At 50.4% G+C, this 20,497-nt stretch overlaps 1 protein-coding gene across 1 annotated transcript; it reads left to right on the top strand.

Annotated features, from left to right (window-relative positions):
- The first annotated feature begins 2,297 nt into the window (after positions 1 to 2,297).
- LOC100085418 (ADAMTS-like protein 2) lies at positions 2,298 to 20,424 on the top strand. Its single transcript, XM_039914351.1, has 19 exons — positions 2,298 to 2,351; positions 3,126 to 3,268; positions 4,151 to 4,226; positions 4,584 to 4,686; positions 5,142 to 5,287; positions 6,160 to 6,283; positions 7,018 to 7,098; positions 7,719 to 7,894; positions 9,807 to 10,261; positions 10,975 to 11,045; positions 12,113 to 12,551; positions 13,826 to 13,932; positions 14,626 to 14,752; positions 15,590 to 15,803; positions 16,404 to 16,559; positions 17,092 to 17,262; positions 18,570 to 18,746; positions 19,268 to 19,412; positions 19,530 to 20,424. The coding sequence occupies exons 1-19, from the start codon at positions 2,298 to 2,300 to the stop codon at positions 19,646 to 19,648; spliced, it is 3,084 nt and encodes a 1,027-aa protein (XP_039770285.1). The 3' UTR covers positions 19,649 to 20,424.
- The last annotated feature ends 73 nt before the right edge of the window (positions 20,425 to 20,497 follow it).

Below are 20,497 nucleotides of genomic sequence, written 5' to 3'. Positions count from 1 at the left end.
CCTGAAGAGTTGAAGGTGGGGGCAATCACAGCAGGCAGAGGCATCCTTCCCTCTCCATTAGGGTGGCCATTTGTTCCAGCTTATGGCCCTGGCCAGTCCCGCTTGTTGGCTTCCAGTCCCGGACTGTAGGGGGAGATGGAAGGGGGAGAGAAGAGTGGGCAAAGGGGGAGAGTGTCCCCTCGACCCCACCACTGCCCAGCCAGGCCCTTCCACCACGTCCCCGGGGCTGTAAAGCGACACCTGGCAGATTTCCTTTCCCACAGTCGATGGAGTTGGCCCGGGCCTCGGGCCTCCCCCGGCCGCCACAAAGAGAGGTCCTGGTTGCGTGGGAAATCCAACCCCACGGGGTCACGTAGCCGCCTCCCCTTCCGAACTTCTTCTGAACCCCATCCCTCGGCTGGCCCGACTCTTCCTGGCTGCCCACACCGCAGGGGCCCCTTCTTCCCTCAGGGCTGCGGGGCTCCGGGCTGGTGGCGGCGCGCAGAGGGGCCCCGGAGCCACGCGGGGGCGCCCGCGAGCCGCCCCGGGACCGGCCGGCCTGTCAATCACCCCCCTCCCGGGCAGCCTGCAGGCCGCAAAGTCATTAATTAGGCAGCCATGCGGCTCTGCATTGAGCCGACCGCCGGACCGCCTGGCTGCTGTTGCTGCAGCTCTTCTCCTCCCTGCTGCTGCCGGCGGCGGCTCTGTCGCGCCGCGCTAACGCGGCCCCATGGCCGTCCCGCTCGACTCCCTCCAGCTGCTGCAGCTGCTGCTCCTGCTGCAGCCGCCTCTGGCGCCGGCCCCGGCCGCCCGCCTGACTAAGGTAAGAACAGCCCCCGCCGAGCCCCACAGTAATGATGGTATCTGATAAGCAGGCACCGCACCGAGCGCTGGAGGGGATACAAGCCCATCGGGTTGGACGCAGCCCCTGGCCCACCTGAGGCTCGCAGTCTCAATCTCCATTTTACAGAAGAGGAAACCGAGGCGCAGAGACGTCAAGTGACTTGCCCGAGGTCACACAGCAGACGAGTGGAGGAGCCGGGATTAGAACCCAGGCCCTTCTGATTCCCAGGTCCTTCAGACTCCCAGGCCCAGGCACTGTCCTCTGCACCAAGCTGCTTCTGGGAGCTACCAGATGTGCTTCCCTCCCCTCCTCGCCAGAGACTGCAGCACTCTTGGACCACCCCCCCCCCCCGGGAGCCACCACCGCTCCCTCCCCTCGGTATTCCTTCCTTTTACCCATTTCTTCTGGGCTGTTGGGGAATGCAAATCTAGCTACCAGACCTGGGGACGCTCCCCTCCGCCCCCCATCCAACATACTGACTTCCATTATTTTCTCCCTCCTCCTCCGAGGTGCCCTTTAAAGTCGCTTGGCCTCCGTACCCATCTGCCCCTCTCCACAAAACTTCCCTGCCCGCAGGCCAGCATTTCCAGTGACTTTGCTCTTCCTCCTTTCAAAGCATCACCTCCCTTCCCAAGCTGCCCCATGCCTGGCCCCTGAATATCCATCCTCCAAAAAACCCAATTCAGCTGATCCAGATTTGGAAGGTTGTCCGCAGCTTCCATTGCTTAATTTTTTTTTTTCTGCGTGAAAAAAGATGCCCACCTGCAGGGAAAACTCACCATCGGATCAGCTATAGGGAATTCCTTTCTGGGGTCAGAGGGTTGGGGCCTTAAGTGATAAATCTGGCCTGGTAGCTCAGTCCGTGCTTAATTGTGTCTAAGGCAGTCCAGGTGTTGGAAGAGGACCCCGTGTTAGTGGGTGGGTAATTATTGTGTTAGCCACACACTCCTCTGCTATTAGTGCTGGATTCCTAGAAATTAGCCTTCCTCCTACTGCAAGCGGTTTCCAACAACCCAGAGTTGGGAGTCAAGGTGGCTGCTGCAGACAAGAACAAACAAAATAAACCTAGTCTGTCAGAGCTGACTGGGGGGGTTTGTTTAATCTCTGTCCGTGTGCTATGTCTGAGTTATTTTTGCACTGATATAGTCGGTGAAAGACTTAACACCCCAGTCAGACATCCTGTGAAAGTTACATCGGAGTTGCCCTGGGGTTGTTCTCAGGCCTAAGGCAGAACAGACTGTTTGCAATCAGGCTATTGGCAAGAAGCCGCGTGGGACCCAGAAGTTACCTCTCCTTATTCTGATTTAGCCCAGGATCAGGCTCCATAGAACCATCTGCAGGGGAATCTTGGTGTTCTCAGCACTCTACAAGCAGCTGTACAGCAAAAATGGTTAGCATAACAGTACTGGGTTTTCCTTACAGGGGTCAGAGATCTGACTCCTGAGTCTTTGTAGTTGGCGAAGAGCTGGGAATGATGTATGAAGCAGAAAGAATGCAGCTTGATTTATTTCAGAGCCTCAGCTTTTGGGTCAGCAGCACTGGCAATTATGAAAATGCAGTGTTTTGACTTTGTAAAACTGAGTAGATTTGCTCTGAAAATTCAAGCAATAGTATTCCCCAAAATATTACTTTTTGACCCAAGTAGCATTTCAGAAGGTAGCCCTGTATTTATTCCCTCACTGAGTTACTAATTATGATCTTTCAACTAAGGAGGTGGAAAACATTGCAAAAGCCACTTTACAGTACACCAGAAGATGCCATCATTCCTTTTAGCTTCCAGTCCATTAGACCAGAACATGTTTCAGTGCCTCATTTTGGATGGAGCATGATAGCAGAGCTAGGTAATGTTCTTTCAGCAATGTACGCCTGGAGAAAAGGGATCCATTTCTAGTGGTTCCTCTCTCCATGTGAATCAAGGTTAACTCATTTCTGGTATTTAGTCCTTACTAAATGCCAAACACTGTGCTAAGCATAGGAGTGGATAGAGGATAATGAAATTGCACACAGACCCTATCCCACACAAGGCTCACAGTCTAAGAGGTAGGTTTTTGTTCACATTGCCCCCCCCCCCCCCCAAAGGTTTGGAATGGAATGCTATTGAGAAGTATCCTAAAACAGAGAAAACATGGAAGAACCTGTTATGGTGCCCTTTGTTGAGAGAAACAAACTCAATCCTTCCAGTGCCTACAGTTACTCCCTTGGAGGAAGATAGCATTAACTCTTTCAGCATGCGTGGTGTGATCTTAAAGGAACTCTGCTTCTTCCCAGCCTTCTACAAATGATCTTCCTCTGTTTTTGTCAGAACAGCAGTGAGGCGTCCAAAGGAGCCAGTGCCTGGGATGTAGAGATCACCAAATGGTGGGGGGAATGGAGTTCTTGGTCCACGTGCTCCCGGACCTGTGGAGGAGGGGTGATGTCTCGGGAGAGGCATTGCCTGTTTCAAAGGTAATTTGCGTGATCTTGAAGCTGTGGGTAGGAGGGGTTGCTGTAAAGTCAGTGGACACCACAGAAGGAACACTAAGCAGAAGGAAGGTACTTGCCACCACCACTTCCCTTGGACCTGTTTCCTTTTGTGCACTTGATATTCACCCCACCCTTCGCCCCACAACACTTACATACATATCTGTAATTTACTTATATTAATGTCTGTCTGCCCCTCTAGACTGTAAGCTCCTTGTGGGTAGGGAACGTGTCTTCTAACTTGTACTCTCCCAACTGCTTAATGCAGTGTTCCGCACCTTCCATTCGTGGCTCAGTGGAAAGAGCACGGGCTAGGGAGTCAGAGGTCATGGGTTCAAATCCCGGCTCCGCCGCTTGTCAGCTTTGTGACTTTGGGCAGGTCACTTAACTTCTCTGTGCCTCAGTTACCTCATCTGTAAAATGGGAATGAAGACTGTGAGTCCCACATGGGACAACCTGATCACCTTGTATCCCCCCAGCACTTAGAGCAGTGCTTTGCACATAGTAAGCACTTAAATGCCATCATTATTATTATTATTATTATTATTATTATTATTAAGCACTCAATAAATACCATTGCTGCTGCTGATGCTCTGTGCTCAATAAGTGCTTAATAAATGTCATGGATTGTTGAACTCAAGCCTTGCTCCCTTTGTCTTAACTTTTTGATTGTGGCTTTCAGTAGAAGCCTGGAAGATGGAAAGCCAATCTGACTTAGAAGCATGCAATATATCTGCAGACAGAGACAGCCAGTACATTTCCTCTTGTGCTCTGTCTTCTCTGTAATCACCTGGAATTTTCCACTTGTGTGGAATTCTAACCCCGTTGTTCCTTCCTCCCCTGTTTTAACCCTTCTCTGCCTTGCAGGCTCCTCACCGCCCAGGAAATAAATACCCCTCTGTGTACTGGACAGTCCAAGCACTATCAGCTATGTCAGCAAGAGGTAAGGGCTTGTTTTCACACTGCCTGCTTCCGCACAATCCTGGAAGACTGGCAAATCCAGTAGCTGAGCATGGGCACCATTATTGGTTGGTCAAATGAAAGGTGGAAATGGGCTCAGTCAGGACAAGAGTGGGAGGGATGGCCACTTTGGATGATAGAATGCTTTACTCAGGACACCCAGAGAGGCTGGTCTGGATACAATATCTAGTTCTGATTTCTGCTGATGACACAGGCGCACCAGGAGAAGATATATTCTGCCAGTGGCAGAAGTCATCTGCTTAGGGGATTTGAATTCTGCTGCTCCTTGTTGATGTCCTGAACTGATCATGAGGGCTGGGGATTTTTGTGTGTTTTGTAGCCCTGCCCTGCTAACGCGGACAGTTTTAAGCAACAGCAGTGTTCCAGTTTTAATGCCAAGGCCTTTGGGAAATACTATTACCACTGGATGCCTCTCTACCCTGGTGAGTCCATGGTTCTTGGTCCTGCACCCCCCTCAAGAAAGCACACCCTGCTGCCTCCCAAGAACCAAAGTCTAACTTTCACCCTGGGGCTTGGGGAACGAGTGGGGTTCACTGGGGAGGAGGAGAAAGAGTGGAAAGGAGGGCCTGGATGTGGAAGCCTTCTTTGTGGTCATTGTTTCCATCCCTCCATATTAAAGGTGGAAAAGTCGTGGAGAGGACCCGAACTTCAATGCTGAGGGGAGCCCAGAGCGTAATGGAAAAAGAAGCAGGGTAGTCTTAAAGCAAGGAAGTGTATTGACTCAACTAGCACATTGGGAATACCCAATGGATGGCTCCTGGCTTTCAGCCCCCAATACTGTGCAGTAATAGCCATCCCCGCCTCCCAGCTGTTGCCTCTGCTACGTGGTGGTAACTCAGTTCTGAATCTGACTCATGTCCATTCCTCTGCTCTGTAGATGACTACACCAGCATCTCCAACAAACCCTGTGACCTCCAGTGTACCACTCGAAGCGGGGAGAGGCAGTTAATAGCGCAGGCACAGGATGGGACCTCCTGTAAGGAACGGCTGTATCAGGGAGTCTGCATCAGTGGCAAATGTGAGGTATGACCAACCCAAGAAAGGGAGGTGGGAGTTTAGGTAGCTCCTATCGGTCAAGGAGGTGTCTTGCTGAGCTCTTATTGGCCCTCAGCTGTAACTAAACAGTACCCCATGTAATGCCAAGAAGGACACCCTCCTCGCTTTCCGTTATGGAAATCTTCCAGTAGTGATTAGCTCCTGAGTATCTGGATCATATGTGAGCACCTTCAAGTCCCACCTTTTGTCAGCAAACACAATATCTGTCTTCCCCAGCCTTGGTGCCCATCAGCTTGGTGGTTTACCAACTCACAAAACACTCATCACATAACCCATGCAACTCATCAGCCTGGTGGTTTACTCACCCACAAACTACTCTTGTCACATCGCCCATGGACCCGCCATACTTTGGTGGTTAAACTAGCGCACACGGACTAGTGTGAGGAGCAGCATGGCCTACAGGAAGGAGCACGGGCCTGGGAGTCAGAGAACCTGGGTTCTAATCCTGACTCTGCCACTGGTCTGCTGTGGGACCTTGGACAAGTCATTTAACTTCTTTGTAAACTGGGGATTCCAATACATGGTTCTCCCTCTCTCTTAGACCATGAGCCCCACTTAGGACAGGGACTGTGTCCAACCTGATTCTGTTATATCTACTCCAGCCCTTACTGCAGGATTTGGCATACAGTAAGCACTTAACAAATCCCATTATCATCATGACCAATTTTCGTTGTCTCACAGGAAGACGGTGTCTTTGAGGCTACCCCTTGCTGGTTCTGGGTGCCAAGGGTGGGAAAAACAAGCAAAGTTGGTGAATACAAGAAGGACACATTAAGGGACAGAAGGATCAAATCTTGGGAGCTCCTGGGAAACCACCGTAATCTCTTTTCTGGCTGCAGCCGGTTGGGTGTGACGGAAGCCTCTACTCTTCCCAGACGATGGACAGATGCCGGGTGTGTGGTGGGGATGGCAGCACCTGTTACCGGGTCTCGGGAAGCTTCCGAAAGGGGATCTCACAGTTAGGTACACCCCATTGATGTGCCCCATGGATTCCCCAGCAGGCCTCTTGGGAAGGGTTATTTCCAGCCTGGAGAGTGGGGATCCCATATCTTCCCTGCCAAGGCTCTAGCTTCACCTCTCTGAGGTCAGTAACAGTGCAAAGGAGTTCACCTGGTAATGGTTTCTCAGCTCCTGGTACCCCTGTTCCCACCCTATGATCCCATCAGACAAGGTGCCAGTTACACATCCCCATTTTCACTCACTCCCCAGCCCCTGGCCCATTTGGAGATGTGTGTGGATCACAAAATCTTTGAGTTACTTTCCATCCCTCTAGACTGTAAGCTTGTTGTAGACAGGGAATCTGTCTATCGACTTTGTTATATTGTACTCTCCCAAGCACTTAGTGCTCTTCCCACAGTAAGCGTTCAATGAATGTGATTGATTGGTTCCTGAACAGGTTCTCCTGGGCCTGCCTCCTTCTTCTCCCTTGATTCCCTGAGGTAACTTCTGATTTAATAGGGTAAAACCTGAATACCTTGACCACAGCAGTGACAGTTGTGGGCTAGCTTTAATTGATACTAGTTAATTGACTAATTTTCCCTTCTCCTCTCCCCGGATGTGGCTTCTATAGCTTGGACCCCTTTCATTCCTTTCACTGATAAGGCACTGGCTCCTCCATTAAGCAAAGTCAGCTTTCCATGCTAATATGTAGTGGTGTGGCTTCTTTATCCCAATCGAGTATTTTTCCTTCTTAACAGGCTACGTGTTTGTCACCAACATTCCCAGTGGCGCCATGGACATCCTCATCATTGAACGCAGGAAGACAGAGAATATCCTTGGTAAAGGAGAAGGCCTATATATGGGCCTACCTGCTTTTCCCTTACTGGGATTTTGGCTTCTCTGTGCATATGGCACCTTCTGTTCATTCAGCCTTTCCTCCCTCCCCTCCCATCCCCAACCTTTACCTGGTCCCACTTGACCACTCCACAGCAGGAATGACCAGTTACTGAGAGTGAAGCAGCCTGGCCTAGTGGATAGAGCACAGGCCTGGGGGTCAGAAGGACCTGGGTTCTAATCCCGGCTCCACCACTTGTGTGACCTTGGGCAAGTCACTTAACTTCCTGAGGATCAAGTCTGTGAGCCCCATTTGGGACATAGACTATGCCCAACCAGATTAGCTTGTATCTACCCCAGCGCTTAGTACAGTGCCTGGCATATAGTAAGTGCTTAACAAATACCATGGAAGAAAAAGTTGTACCTTTTGGTTTGGAAAGTAAAATTCAAAGAAGGTACTTAAATGTTGGCTTCCCCTGAGCTTTCTGGCTACGATTTGACCCTAAGGCTGACTGGACAGGAATCCATGTTGTATATTGCTAAATTTGGGAGGAGAACCACCTTCCTTCCCATTTACCTAGGAGTTAATTTCCTCCTCTGCATTATGTTGACGGTCTGTCTTCAGCCCTGGCAGATGAAGCGGGACACTACTTCTTCAATGGGAATTCTGTCATTGACAATCCGCAAAACTTCCGAGTGGCCGGCACCTTATTCAAGTACCGCCGCCCGCCCAGCCTGCATGCTGATGGGCTGGAATACATCATCGCCCAGGGCCCCACCAACCAGTCTCTGAATGCTATGGTATGTAACAGAGTCTGAGGTGGGGGTGGGGAGGGAGGGGGTGGAGAATGTTATGGGGAGGAGAGGAGTTGCCTCCTGGATTGGCCTTTTGCCTTTTATGGCCTAAAAGAGGTGTCCTAGGAAGGGTATGGTTGGGCAGAAGATGGAGGTTTCTTCTGTAGATTCTCATGTTTCTCCTCTGGAGGTAATGGTGGACTTATGTTAATAGTACCTAAGCCTTAATTCTGGTTCCTTATATCATCTGGCTTCTGATGGGCTGTGAAGATCTAGAAACAATATCTCATGCCTCCTCATATCTCCATCATATCTCCATTTGAATTGGGTTCTTTCCTGATGTCCCCTTCCAAGGTCATTGTGAACCTGAGAGAGCAGGGATGAAATGGGAGATCCTTTGGGTCTCCAAATCTCAGATGCTTCTGGGATTTATAACTCCAGAGCTTCCTTGGCTCTCAGTCCCCTGCAGTCATTCCCAGCAGGGGGAAAGTTGAGAGCAGTGGATCACACTCCAAAGTGGATAGCCAGGAATGGTTGGAGGATTGTTTGTGGGCAGCAAAGATCCTGAGCTCAGATAGATTGGGAGAAGACGGTTGATGAGAAAGAGGGAGATGGCTAACGGAGAGCTTTTAAGCCAATGGTCAGGAGTTGGGTTGTTTGTTGTTATAATACAAGCCCTAGTTTTCTTCATCAGTGCAGCCCAGCACAAGCCTCCACTCTTTCACCTGCCTCCCCAACCCAACAAGTAATCACTCACTCTTATTCCTTTTACTTCAGCCTCTCCCTAGTCTCTTAATCCTAGTTGTGTCATCTGATCCCAGAGACAATATTTTGATGCAGTGGATCCAGGAAGAACTGTGAGGCAGCATGGCCTAGTGGACAGAGCATGGGACTGGGAGTCAGAGGACCTGAATTCTAATCCCAGCTCCACCGCTTGGCTGCTGTGTGACCTTGGGCAAGTCACTTAATTTCTCTGCACCTCAGTTACCTCATCTGTAAAATGGGGAATGAGACTGTGAGCCCCACATGGGCCATGGACAGTGTCCAACCTTTTTTTTTTCTATGGTATTTGAAAAGCACTTTGTGCCCAATCCCTTAGTACAGTGCCTGACGCATAGTAAACACTTAACAGAAACCATTTAAAAAAACAAAAAAAGAGAAATGGCAGAGGTGGCTCAGGGCAGGGATGTGGCAACAGTTTGGCAGCTGCCATTATCGTCTTGCCTGGAGATGTATTAAAAACATCTCCTTCCCTACTGCGGTTGAGGGAGGATAGATGTGTACTTGAGGTTGGGGGGCACCCAAGCTGAAGGGGTACAAGCTCCTAACATCCATCCCTTCCTCTTTTGGCACTAAGCAGCCTGTCTAGCTGAGCAGCCATGGGCTAAGAAAGCACCCAGAAAAAGGGTATGTTGGGTGAAGGGAAGAGACTCGTGAGGTGCCTTTCAAGCCAGCCCCCCTCCTCCCTATCCTGGACTGAGTCCATTGCTATACAGGTGCAGGGGTAACAGATGCAAGAATGCATCGAGTCAGTCCTGTAGGAGCAGGAGGTGGGAGGTCCCAGTATCTTTATCCTGTGTGCTTTTCCTGCATTTCCTCTGGATTTGTTCTAAAGGGTCTAAATTTTAGGTGGGCTGCTAGAAGGCATTCAGAGAGATTTGGAAAAGGAATCTGATCAGTGCTCATCAGTGCTAGAACAGCATTACACGATATGCTGATGAGGTCGATATTGGTCCATTCTAACCACTTTTCCTCCTTTAGGGGCAGACTTTCAGGCTTATCCTAATTTTTTCCAAGCTTGTCCCTGAGCTTCCATGCTAATTTGCATGATATGGCTACACTAGAGCACTTGTTTGTATAGTGCACTGCACATAGCAAGTTCTCAATAATTACCGTTGATTGTATTCCTTGTTTCCAGTATTATAACTTCAATGGGAAGATGCCATATATATCCTATGACTACACTGTGCCCAGGGTGCTGGCTCCTGCTCTCCACACAGTTCCTCCTGCCCTGGAAACTCCCCTTCATCTCCATCTCCCAGAGTCCCACAGGTACAAAAATCAGAAGTCGAATTTGGCCGAACCCAGGGCAGCTGTTGACTTCAATGCGTCTTGGATCTCTGTCTCTACGGGAAAGGTGGGCAGCCGATTCTCGCCGGACAGTGAGGCGGGGGACATCAGCTTTGACAGTGGGGGCTTCTTCCAAAGGAACTCCACAGTTCAGACCGGGGGCTGGAGTTCTTCTCCAGGAGAGGATGGACTGAAGTTTGGCTTCCGGCTGGGACGTGTGTACCAGGCTACAGGACAAGGAAAGGAGGAGGTGGCGATAGCAGGAGAAACAGACATGGGTTTGTTTGCTCTCCATGACTATGAGTAGGGTGGGAAAGTGGGAGTGGGAACTTCGGGAGAGGAGAAAGAGATCTCTGAGTGGAGAGAAACAGAGAGAAGGGTGTCTGCCTGGGCCTCTCTCTTTATCCCCTGGAAAGAAAGGTTGGGCTAGTTGGTCCCACTCCATTTTTAGCCTTATGGGGAGACACGCCATGAGGACCATTTCAGCCCTTTGAAGTTAGAGCCATGTAAATCCATGGGAGCTCTGCTGGGTCCTAGAGAGAGAGAACATTTGATGGATTCCAGGGACTGTGTCTACCAACTCTGTTGTATTGCTTAGTACAGTGCTCTGCACACAGTATGTGCTCAGGAAATACCATCGATTGTTTGATTAGTACCATGTGGGGCAGGTCCTATGAAAGCAACATTCTAATATGAAATCAGTATGGTCCCAGCTGCTTGGCTCAGTGGAAAGAGCCTGGGCTTCGGAGTCAGAGGGCATGGGTTTGACTCCCAGCTCTGCCACTTGTCAGCTGTGTGACTGTGGGCAAGTCACTTAACTTCTCTGTGCCTCAGTTACCTCATCTGTAAAATGGGGATTAACTGTGAGCCTCACGTGGGACGACCTGATTACCCTGTATCTCCCCAGCGCTTAGAACAGTGCTCTGCACATAGTAAGCGCTTAACAAATACCAACATTATTATTCCCAGAGGGAGGGGCCGTGATGGAGTTTTCTAATGCTTGTGGTCCTTAACAGGGCGACCCAAGATCAAGAGGAACTTCTGAAACCATTACATTTGTTGGGGTCTCTTTACCTTGGACCACCCTGTACAGTACAGATCTTTTGGAATCTCTGTATGCTGCAGAAGTGAATCGGCCAAATAACATGTCTGAGTAGACTCTTTAGAGTATTTACAATCAACCAATCAATTATATTTTTTGAGCACTTACTGTGTGCAGAGCACTGTACTGATGACTTGGGAAAGTACAATATAACAGAGTTGGTAGTCTCGATCCCTGACCGCAAGGAGCTTACAGTCTACAGGTGGGGAATTTCTATCCAAGGTACTTTTGCTGAAGACTGACTGTAGGGATGGCATTCTACCCAGATAAACAAGTAAATGAGTAAATGCAGACCCATTTATGATTTTAAAATTGTAAAAGCCAGTAAAGCGAACTGAATCCAGTTAAGAGCTAAAAGTCTCCTGTCACATTGCTCTTGGGCCTAGAGGCCAGGAACTCTTCCACAGTGAGAATCCTCGAGTGGAGAGAAATGGTACTCCATCCTAAGAGAAAGGAACACCTCTGCACAGAAAGGATTCCCATGATTCCAGACCTTTCTATTTCAGAAGGAACAAACTGGATAAATTGTTAGTTTGTTTGCCCTTGTGTTGGGAGCCCCTGAGCTGTGGCCTTCCACAGTAAGAGAATCAGCGTGGCCTAGTGGAATGAGCATGGGCCTGGAAGTCAGAAGACCTGGGTTCTAATCCTGGCTCTGACAATTACTTGCTGTGTGACCTTGGACAAGTCACTTAACTTCTCTGTGCCTCAGTTCTCCTGTTCTCCTGCCTATTTAGACTGTGAGCCTCTTGCCAAACAGGGAGTGTGTCTAACCTAATTAGCTTAAATCTACCCCAGTGCTTAGAACAGTGTTTGGCACTTAGTAAATGCTTAGCAAATACCATTTAAAAAAATTAAAAAAGAAGAGTAGCTTATCCCCATGACTAGCTGGATAACTGCCAGGCAGACCTACCAATGAAGGATCACATAGTCTTGATAAATCAGTGCTGCTGGTTCCTCCTGCATCCTGCATTGGCATGACAACACTCTGCGGGTGAAAGGCTGGTGGTGGGAATTTCTCTTCTATGTGCTCATGTCTCCACTGTCTTTTTCAGCCCTCCGGTTGAATCAGATCCCCACCAGCACTGCCATCCCCCAGCCCTTGGTGGGGACTGAGCTCCTGGGGAAGGGCAGGCCTGGGACGTCCCAACTGCAGCTGTACCGGAGACTTTGTCACCGCGACTCCCACCATGCCGGCTTCTGCTGGGAAATGCAGCAACTGGCCACCAGGTTTGGCCGGAGGAACTCCACCCTGGGGCGGTGGAGCAAGCCAGGTGGCGGGTGGATGGAAGGGCCCCAGAATGGACCCACCGCCAAGACCCTGTTGGACAGCTTTCTGAGGGCTGAAGCAAGAACCGGAGACGAGGAGAAAGGTGCTAACCGCAGCTCCATGGCTGCTGGGAAGAACCCCCTTCCTGGATCTGTTTCAAGCTCTCTAGATCGTTTTGGGCCCAGCCATCAAGTAGAGCCTCTCCAAGCCCCAGGCACTGAAAGGTGAGAAGAGCTACTTGTAACTTATGGTTGGAAAAGGACTGGATTAGTCTGATTCCTCACTCCATATGTACTGTATTGGCTCATGGAGCAACTCTCCAACTTCAGTTGCTCCTTGACTCTCGTCTCTCCTGTCTTCCCCTTTTGGGATTCTACCCATTTGTTGTTTTCAGTTTCTTTCCTTTTAAAGGGTCAGGGTGCCACTCCCCATCATTTTCTACCTCCTTCTTCCAACATCCACCCAAAGTCATGTGGGATCTTAGAGGTGGTGAGCTGCTGCTGACTTTTAAATATCGTTCCCAAACACTGTGCAAGCAGAAGTCATCCCTTAGACATTGGGCAGAATCATGCCAGCTTCTGCTTCCTGTCTGTCTCTGAAGGCAGGGGGCTCCACTAAAAATAGTAATGATGGTATTTGTTAAGCGCTTACTATGGGCCAAGCACTGTTCTAAGCGCTGGGGTAGATACAAGGTAAACAGGTTGTCCCACATGGGGCTCACAGTCTTAATCCCCATTTTACAGATGAGGTAACTGAGGCACAGAGAAGTGAAGTGACTTGCCCAAAGTCACACAGCTGATAAGTGGCGGAGCTGGGATTCGAACCCTCAACCTCTGACTCCCAAGCCCGTGGTCTTTCCACTAAGCCAATGTCTCTCCCATCTCTGTGACTGTATGCTACCTGACCCATCCCTGCCCTGTAGTCGGGTTGTGAATCAGATAAGGTTTATGCAACTCTCTGGGTGACTTGGAGAACATTTCTGGGTTGGTTCAGGGTCAGAGGCTGGTGGATGGGGAGTGTGGACCCTATAAGCCGATTGGGAAGAGGAGAGAAGTTGTGACCTGCTTCTAAGGAGGCTTCCCAGAAGAAGAACCAGGGATCTCTGGCATATGTCTCAATTGGATGATTAGGTTTCCGCTTCATGCAGAGCTCGTTATGTTGTTGCCCCCAAATCATGGTGGACTAGTGCTTCAGGTAGCCAGAAACAGCTGTCTCTTAGGTATCTGAGAAGTGGCCAGGGTGAGCAGGAGGAAGAAAGAAACCATTAAACCTTAGGCGAAGACATATGAATTTTTTTTTTTTAAAAAAAAACCCACCTCCCCTGGAGATGACAGATTTCAAACCAAGCAGGGTAGAGGGAGCATAGGAAGAGCCACCCTGGGGCCAGAGCAGGACTAACTCTCCTCCAAATAGGGAGCTGTGGGGGGAGCCAGACCCCTAGAGTGAAGCACTCACAGCCTTTGCCTCTCCCAAGGTCTCACCCTTGCCTTTCTTCCAGCAATGATTTTGACGTGCGACCCCTTGGCCATGATGACATCAGCCTGGCTGACATGTACCGCTGGAAGGTCTCTGCCTACGCCCCCTGCAGTTCCTCCTGTGCCTCAGGTAGATCCTTCTGCACAGCCCCAAGTCTGGGGTGGAAGTCCAATGGTTTGGCAAGTGGAGAAGGAAGAGACAGGCCAGTAGGATAAGGTGGGAAGGGGAGAGATTCCTCTTAATGTAGAGACCCTCCCATCAAGGGGCTGAGGGTCATTTCCTTCAATGGTTAGGCTCCTGAGACATGGCACCCCTTTTTCTGGTGCAGGAGCCTTCCATTTCTGGAGCTTAATAAATAAGGTCATGCCCAGCTGAAAACAAGCTGGCCCTGAGGATTCAGCTCTTGGATTCAAATATCCCTGACTTGCTGAACTCCAGTCTGTCTTTGGCATTTACCTTAACTTGGAGATGGCAGTCCTGATCAAGGGAGCCAGCCAGAGCCCCATGGGCAACAAGAGACCCTGTGATCCAGAGGCCCAGGTACTGCATTAGGAGACAACACTCCTGGGTATCCTTCCTGGATCCTCTGTTGACTCTATGCATTTGATGCTCAGTGACTGTTTCTTCACCTTTAAGACAGTCATCACTACTGGGGGATAACTGTTCTTGCAAGAGCTTGTTGGTCCTGGCTCTGGGTGAAGGCATGTATGAACCCAGGTCTGAATTGAGGGTCCCCGCCTGTCTGCTCTGCCAGGCAGGAGTTTTGGTTCTGTTCTTGGCCTGGCAGGCCCTGGGCTAAGGTAAGCTCCCGCTGTCCAGTAGGCATCAGCACCTCCTATGCCATGTGTGTGCGCTATGATGGAGTGGAAGTGGAGGAGGCCTACTGTGATGCTCTGACCAGGCCCGAGCCTACACACGAACTCTGCACGGGGAGAGACTGCCAACCCAGGTGAGCCATATGGGGAAGGAGATCCTGCGGGCCTAACTGGCCCTATAGTGGACAGAGACAAGGTAGTGGACAAGGGATAAGCAGGAAGTCCTCTGGACACTTAAGTCACAAAAAAAACAGTGAGGCAGGTGATGGGAGAGCAAGGACCCAAGGAGGGGTGTTCCTGCTACTCAGGGGTTGGGAGGAGGGTGGCTGGACATTCTCTAGAAATGTATTTTTCAACCTTTTGGATGACAAACTAGAAAAGGTGAAATGGAATTATGGGTATAGAACCCTTGAGAAAAATATAACCAACTGTTCTTTCTAAAATGTAAACAAAAAGGGAATTTCTTTATGGTAAGGTTTTGCCTTTTTTGCCCCTGGTCTCAATTCTGTTCCCTTCTCTTGGGCTTTTCTTCTGTCAGAACAGAACAAAAAAACTCTCTCAGACTTCACCTGGAACACAGACCAGAGTCACAGATCACTGGTCGGGAAACAGTGTCCTAAAGCAGTCAGTTTTCCAAGGATAATCATGGGATTTCCCATTAAACTATAAGCTCCTTGAGGCCAGGAACTGTGTCTTATGCTAACAAGTGCTCAGAACAGTGCTCTATACTCAGTAAAGGCTCAGTAGATATGGATGGGGATGATGACGAAGCACACCTGTCATCTCCCTGCATGAGCTGGTTGGTAGTTGCCCCAGAGTGAAGAAGGTGAGAGGGAAGGAAGAGTGCAGGGTGGAAGGGAAATTGCCCATTTTGGAGTCAGACCAGGAAATAGGGGCTCTTTCTCTGGAAGGTGTTCAGGATAGGCCCTTTTGACATCATATATGTGTGCTTCTTGCATCCCTGTTTGGAGGTGGGAGACGAGCCGGTGGAGCGAGTGTTCCCGGACCTGTGGCGAAGGTCACCAGGCCCGGACCGTGCGCTGCTGGAGGATGCTGGCTCCTGGCTTTGACAGCTCCGTCTACGATGAGGTGTGCCAGGCTGCGGGGCTAGTGCGGCCCATAGGGAGGAAGATGTGCAGGAGCCAGGCCTGTGGCCCTCAGTGGGAGCTGTCGAAGTGGTCTGAGGTACGAGCTGCCTTGGCTCTGGGAACTTTTTCGGAGCAGAGGGCATAGGGCCCCTAGTGTTTCTGAGCGTCAGCCCACCGAGGTCTGCTGGAGATTGTCAAAATCTCAGAATTGCCCTGCCTTTGTCCCAAGCCTGCCTGGGACTCTAAGCATGGTGTCCCCCTGGGAAATCTATTCCTGCCAATCATTGGAGGAATCACATGCTTGGGTTGACATTTGTTCTGGCCCAATGTCATCATCTCCTGTGTGCTGCTAATGAATGAAATCTACCTGGTGCGTTTAAATAGACAAAGGATTTTCTCTGCCCGGCCCTTTTCCTCTCACTGTGCTTTCCGTCTCTGTCCATTCTTGACTTGTTCTCTCATTCCCCACCTGTCATCATAAAGATATTAAAATGATTTCATTCTAGTTGCTTGAGAAGAGTCCATACTCCTGCCTAGCTTAGGCAGATCAGTTTGAGAGGCCAGCAGGGTGATTTGGCATTCGCACTTGCTTTCCAAATATTTACAGTAAAAGCTGAAAAATCCTTCTTTTTTTTTTTTTTTCCAATGTCTCTTGGTCCTCCTGCCTGTTTTCTTCCTTCTCTTTCCTGGGAGCCAGTGTTCTGCTCGCTGCGGAAGCACGGGGACCGTGCGGAGGGAGGTGCGTTGCTCAGTGGAACCACCCCTGTGCAGTGACGCCATGAGACCAGCCAGTGAGAAGGAGTGTCAGGGTCCCCCCTGCAACTGGCACTGGATGGCTTCTGAATGGGGCCCGGTGAGTTGCAACAGCCAGGTTTCCTCTGCCCCGAGATGAAAAGAGCCTCCAAGCGGCACACCCATTTGCAGGACCTCCTTGCCCTAAAGGGCAGTGGGACCCAGACTTGACATGGTTTTCCATGTCAAGGAAATGGCGCAGCCAGTGGCCAAAGAGAACCCGATATAGGTTTCCTCAAATTGCCGCTGACTAGAGGCAAGGCCTCCACTAAGGTTTTTCTCCAGGACTAGAGTCCAGGTACGAAATGGTAGGAGGCCCTGGGCAGTTCAAAAATTATGTGCAGTTGCCCATGTGGTCCGACCAATCTCATTTTCAAGTTGAAATCTTATTATTGATTCCCCTGGACTTCTTTTTGCTTGATTTTTTTTTCTTTATTTCTTTCCCTCTCTTTGTCATCGAGCCATAGGGGGGATGTCTAGTGGGAGCAGAGGCTGTCCCCAGTCCCTGGGTTGCTGGAGGACTCGGGTCTACAGAGTCACTGAGCCAAGGTACAGGGCCCCGGGCTGTCCGGATGACTATGTGTTTCTCCAAGTGCTCAGGTGCGTGTGGAGAGGGACGGATGACCCGCTTCATCTTGTGCCGCAACATGGAAGGGAAGGTGATCTCAGACGCTCAGTGTGACCCGGCGACCAAGCCTCTGGCCATCTACCCCTGCGGGGACAGGAACTGCCCCGCTCACTGGGTGGAGCAGGAGTGGGAGCCGGTGAGTGTGAGTGAGGGGCTTCCCAGCTTGTACCTGGCTGGTCTAGAAGCTGACAGTAAACTTCTCCGTTGCTGCTGCTCCTCATCAGGAGCCCGAAGAAGCATGAGGAGGAAGAATTTTCTGTGGGATTCAGGAGTCTCAGTGTTTTTCAACGGTCCCCCCCACAAACTGCTCTTCCTTCCTCCTGCTACGGAGGAAGCCTGGAAGGACATTAGCTAATACTGCCAGTCCTTTGAACAGCCAGCAGATGGCAGCATTGTCCCCAGGAAAACGTTGAGCTCTGTCTCTCCCTCCTTCCTCTTCCCTTCTCCCTCCTCTTCTCTCCTCCCTCCTCTTCTCTCCTCCCTCCTCTTCCCTTCTCCCTCCTCTTCTCTCCTCCCTCTTCTTCCCTCCTCTTCCCTCCTCCCTCCTCGCCCACTGCCCTTGCTTGGCTAGCTAGTTCTCTCTCCGATAATCTGCCCGGGAAGATTTACGTGTAGTCCCGTCTGGAGGCAGAAGACGCCCTTTCAGCCCTAGGTTGCCCTTTGGGCCCCTTAATCACAAAGCCAGAGAAACGAATGTAAAAACCCGCTGGAAGTCGCATTCCTGGTCTCAGTCCAAACAGCGGGCAGGTGCCGCACTGTTAGGCTGTTGACTCAAAATTAGTCCAGAAGAAACATATCCTAGAGGAAAGAGTACTGGGTATAGTCCCCGCTTTCTTCTGTATGACCTTGGGTTAGCCATTTAACCTCTCTGTAAAATGGGGGTAATAGACCTATTTTCACTCCTTTCACTATGAGCCCAGGGACAAGGGGGTGTCTTGTATCTACTCGAATGCATAATACAGTTCATGGAACAAAAGCATTTGATGAGTACTAATATTATTATAATAGACCCTCTAAGGATTTATGTTCCTAAGAGTAAGAGGATCAGAGTACAGCACAGTGAGGGGAAGGGCGAGGGAGGGGGTCCTTCTATTTTATTTTGCCTTGTTGTTGTTGTTGTTGTTAGGTTTTGGGGTTTCCTTTCTGGGTGAATTTTGAAGCCTTTTGAGTGGGGGAAGAGAAGCTCAAGGGAAGCAACTGTCCATAGAAGCAGGGAATACTGGAAAGGATTGGGACATGAACAGCAGGAGGCCAGAGGTTTAGCACGAGGACTGTTCCATTCTGACGGAAAAGCCCCTGATTGGCTTCTGCCCAAGCTCATTCTGAGGGGAGAAGAAGGGCTGGGGGAGGCAAGAGTAAAGTTCACTCCCAGATTGAAACCAAAGTGCCAGGGAGGCCCTAGACAATATCATTCACATAATGTTTCTTTTCCTACTGCCCCAGTGCAATGCCAGCTGTGGCCGGGGCATGAAGGCCCGCAGTGTGCTGTGTGCAGGGCTGGAGAATGGAGTGTACCGGGAATACCCTGAAGCTCATTGTGAGGCCTCCCCGAAACCTGAATTGCAGGCAGCCTGTTTCAAGAGACCCTGCTCCACGTGGCTCACCACTGCCTGGTCTCAGGTAGGGGGATGGGTAGGAGGAGGCAACTTGAATTGGTGAAGGAGTCAGGGATGAGGGTGAAGGGTGGGAAAGATTACATGAAAGATCAGATAGGTAATTCACGGTGCTGAGGAGGGGAAGGATGGGAAATGAGGACACATCTTACCTCGATGGAACAGAGACAGGCATAGGGGGTAGGGGCAGGCCTCACCTCTCTGCAGAGCATCTCCTGAGGGTTATTTATACAAGCTGGGGATCCTGGGCCTTGGAATGGCCACCTCCTGACCCTGGAGGCTTGAAGGGACACTCAGAGTCTAGACAGGCCCCAGGGAGGCTGGTGGTGGAAGGATGAAGAAAGCCTAGGGTTACAGAATTCCAGGGAACCAGAAGCTGAACTTGCTCTGAGGGGTTTGTGTTTCAGCCGTTTGACTTTGGTTTCTTAAGTTCCAGCTGAGGGACCAGTCATCTGGACCACTTTCTTACATTTTTCTCCTCTTCTGCCTCCCACCCGCTTTCTCCTCCTCCCATGGTTTTATTGACAGTGTAGCAAGACCTGTGGCGTGGGCGTGAGGATGCGGGAGGTTAAGTGTTACCAAGGAGAGGAGCTGGGTCAGGGGTGTGATCCAACATCCAAACCTGAGGCCAAGCAGGTGTGCCAAGTCGAGCTGTGCCCAACTGAAGCACCAGGTGGGAGAAGGGACCCGGGTTGGGAGGGGCCCTGTTTGCTGGGAGTGGCAGCTTCTTCAAGGCCCTTGTTACACTGGGGAGTGGTGACTGCCTAACAATCTAATTTCCTTCTCCTAGACGATGACTGTGAGGACAGAGCCACAGCCAACTGCGCCCTCGTGCTGAAGGTGAAGCTGTGTTCCCACTGGTATTATCGGAAGGCTTGCTGCAGGTCATGCCGAGGCAAAGCTCCCTGAGTGTGGTTGCCGCCTGCGCCAGGCCAGACACGTGCCCCAGAGGTTGAACCATGTGATAATGTGTGGAGGTAGAAGGGGGAAAATTCCAAGCAGTTCTCTCTCCCACTGAAAAGCTACTTATTTTTCTACCTCCACCCACAGAGAGGAGCCCAAAGGTTCAGCTCAGTCAGAGCACAGAGCATCTGGTCAGATGGCGTCTACTGTCACTTATAAATCTCTACCTTTCCTCACCCCTTACCTCCTGACTCCCAACCCCCACCATCTCACGCTTCTCTCAGCCCCTCCCCAGGATTTTTGAGTCTTTATCACAGATCGACCCCAAGTAACCCAAACCCCGTGCCTCTTTCCCTTACCTCTGCTGAGGCCTCCCTCTTTCCCAACCTCCAGAGGGCCTAGAAGTTCAGAATTCATTTCTTATTTTCTGCTGGTTGAAGGAGCTGTGGAGGTGGAAAGACAATAAGCGTGAGTAAGTTCATGGGAGAGAAGGAGTTGAGACGAAATCTGCTTTCCACTCCCCTGGGCTTTTGGAGTCTATGTCCCTCCCATCATGTTCTTGGCTGTGCCCTTCCAGCCTCTGGGTTGGGAAACCAATTATACTTATAAGAAAAAACTCCTATCATACAATAAAAGAAAAATACTACTTGTGCAAGTATGTCTCCAAAAGAAGGCTTGGTGGAAGTGGGTAAGTTGTGAATGATAGGCAGGGAGAAAAGGGAAAGGACAAGTAAAATCTACTGTGGTGCTGGTACATGGTGCTGCCATGGAGCAGCTGCTTTCTTCCCTCTTCCCCGTCCTTTGAAAAATGGAGAACATCTGCTTTGTATTTCAAAGTTCTTTTTTATTTTTGAC

Source organism: Ornithorhynchus anatinus, chromosome 16, assembly GCF_004115215.2.
Source record: "Ornithorhynchus anatinus isolate Pmale09 chromosome 16, mOrnAna1.pri.v4, whole genome shotgun sequence".
In the NCBI taxonomy this organism is placed as follows: Eukaryota; Metazoa; Chordata; class Mammalia; order Monotremata; family Ornithorhynchidae; genus Ornithorhynchus; species Ornithorhynchus anatinus.
This window is presented reverse-complemented; position numbering and strand designations above follow the sequence as displayed.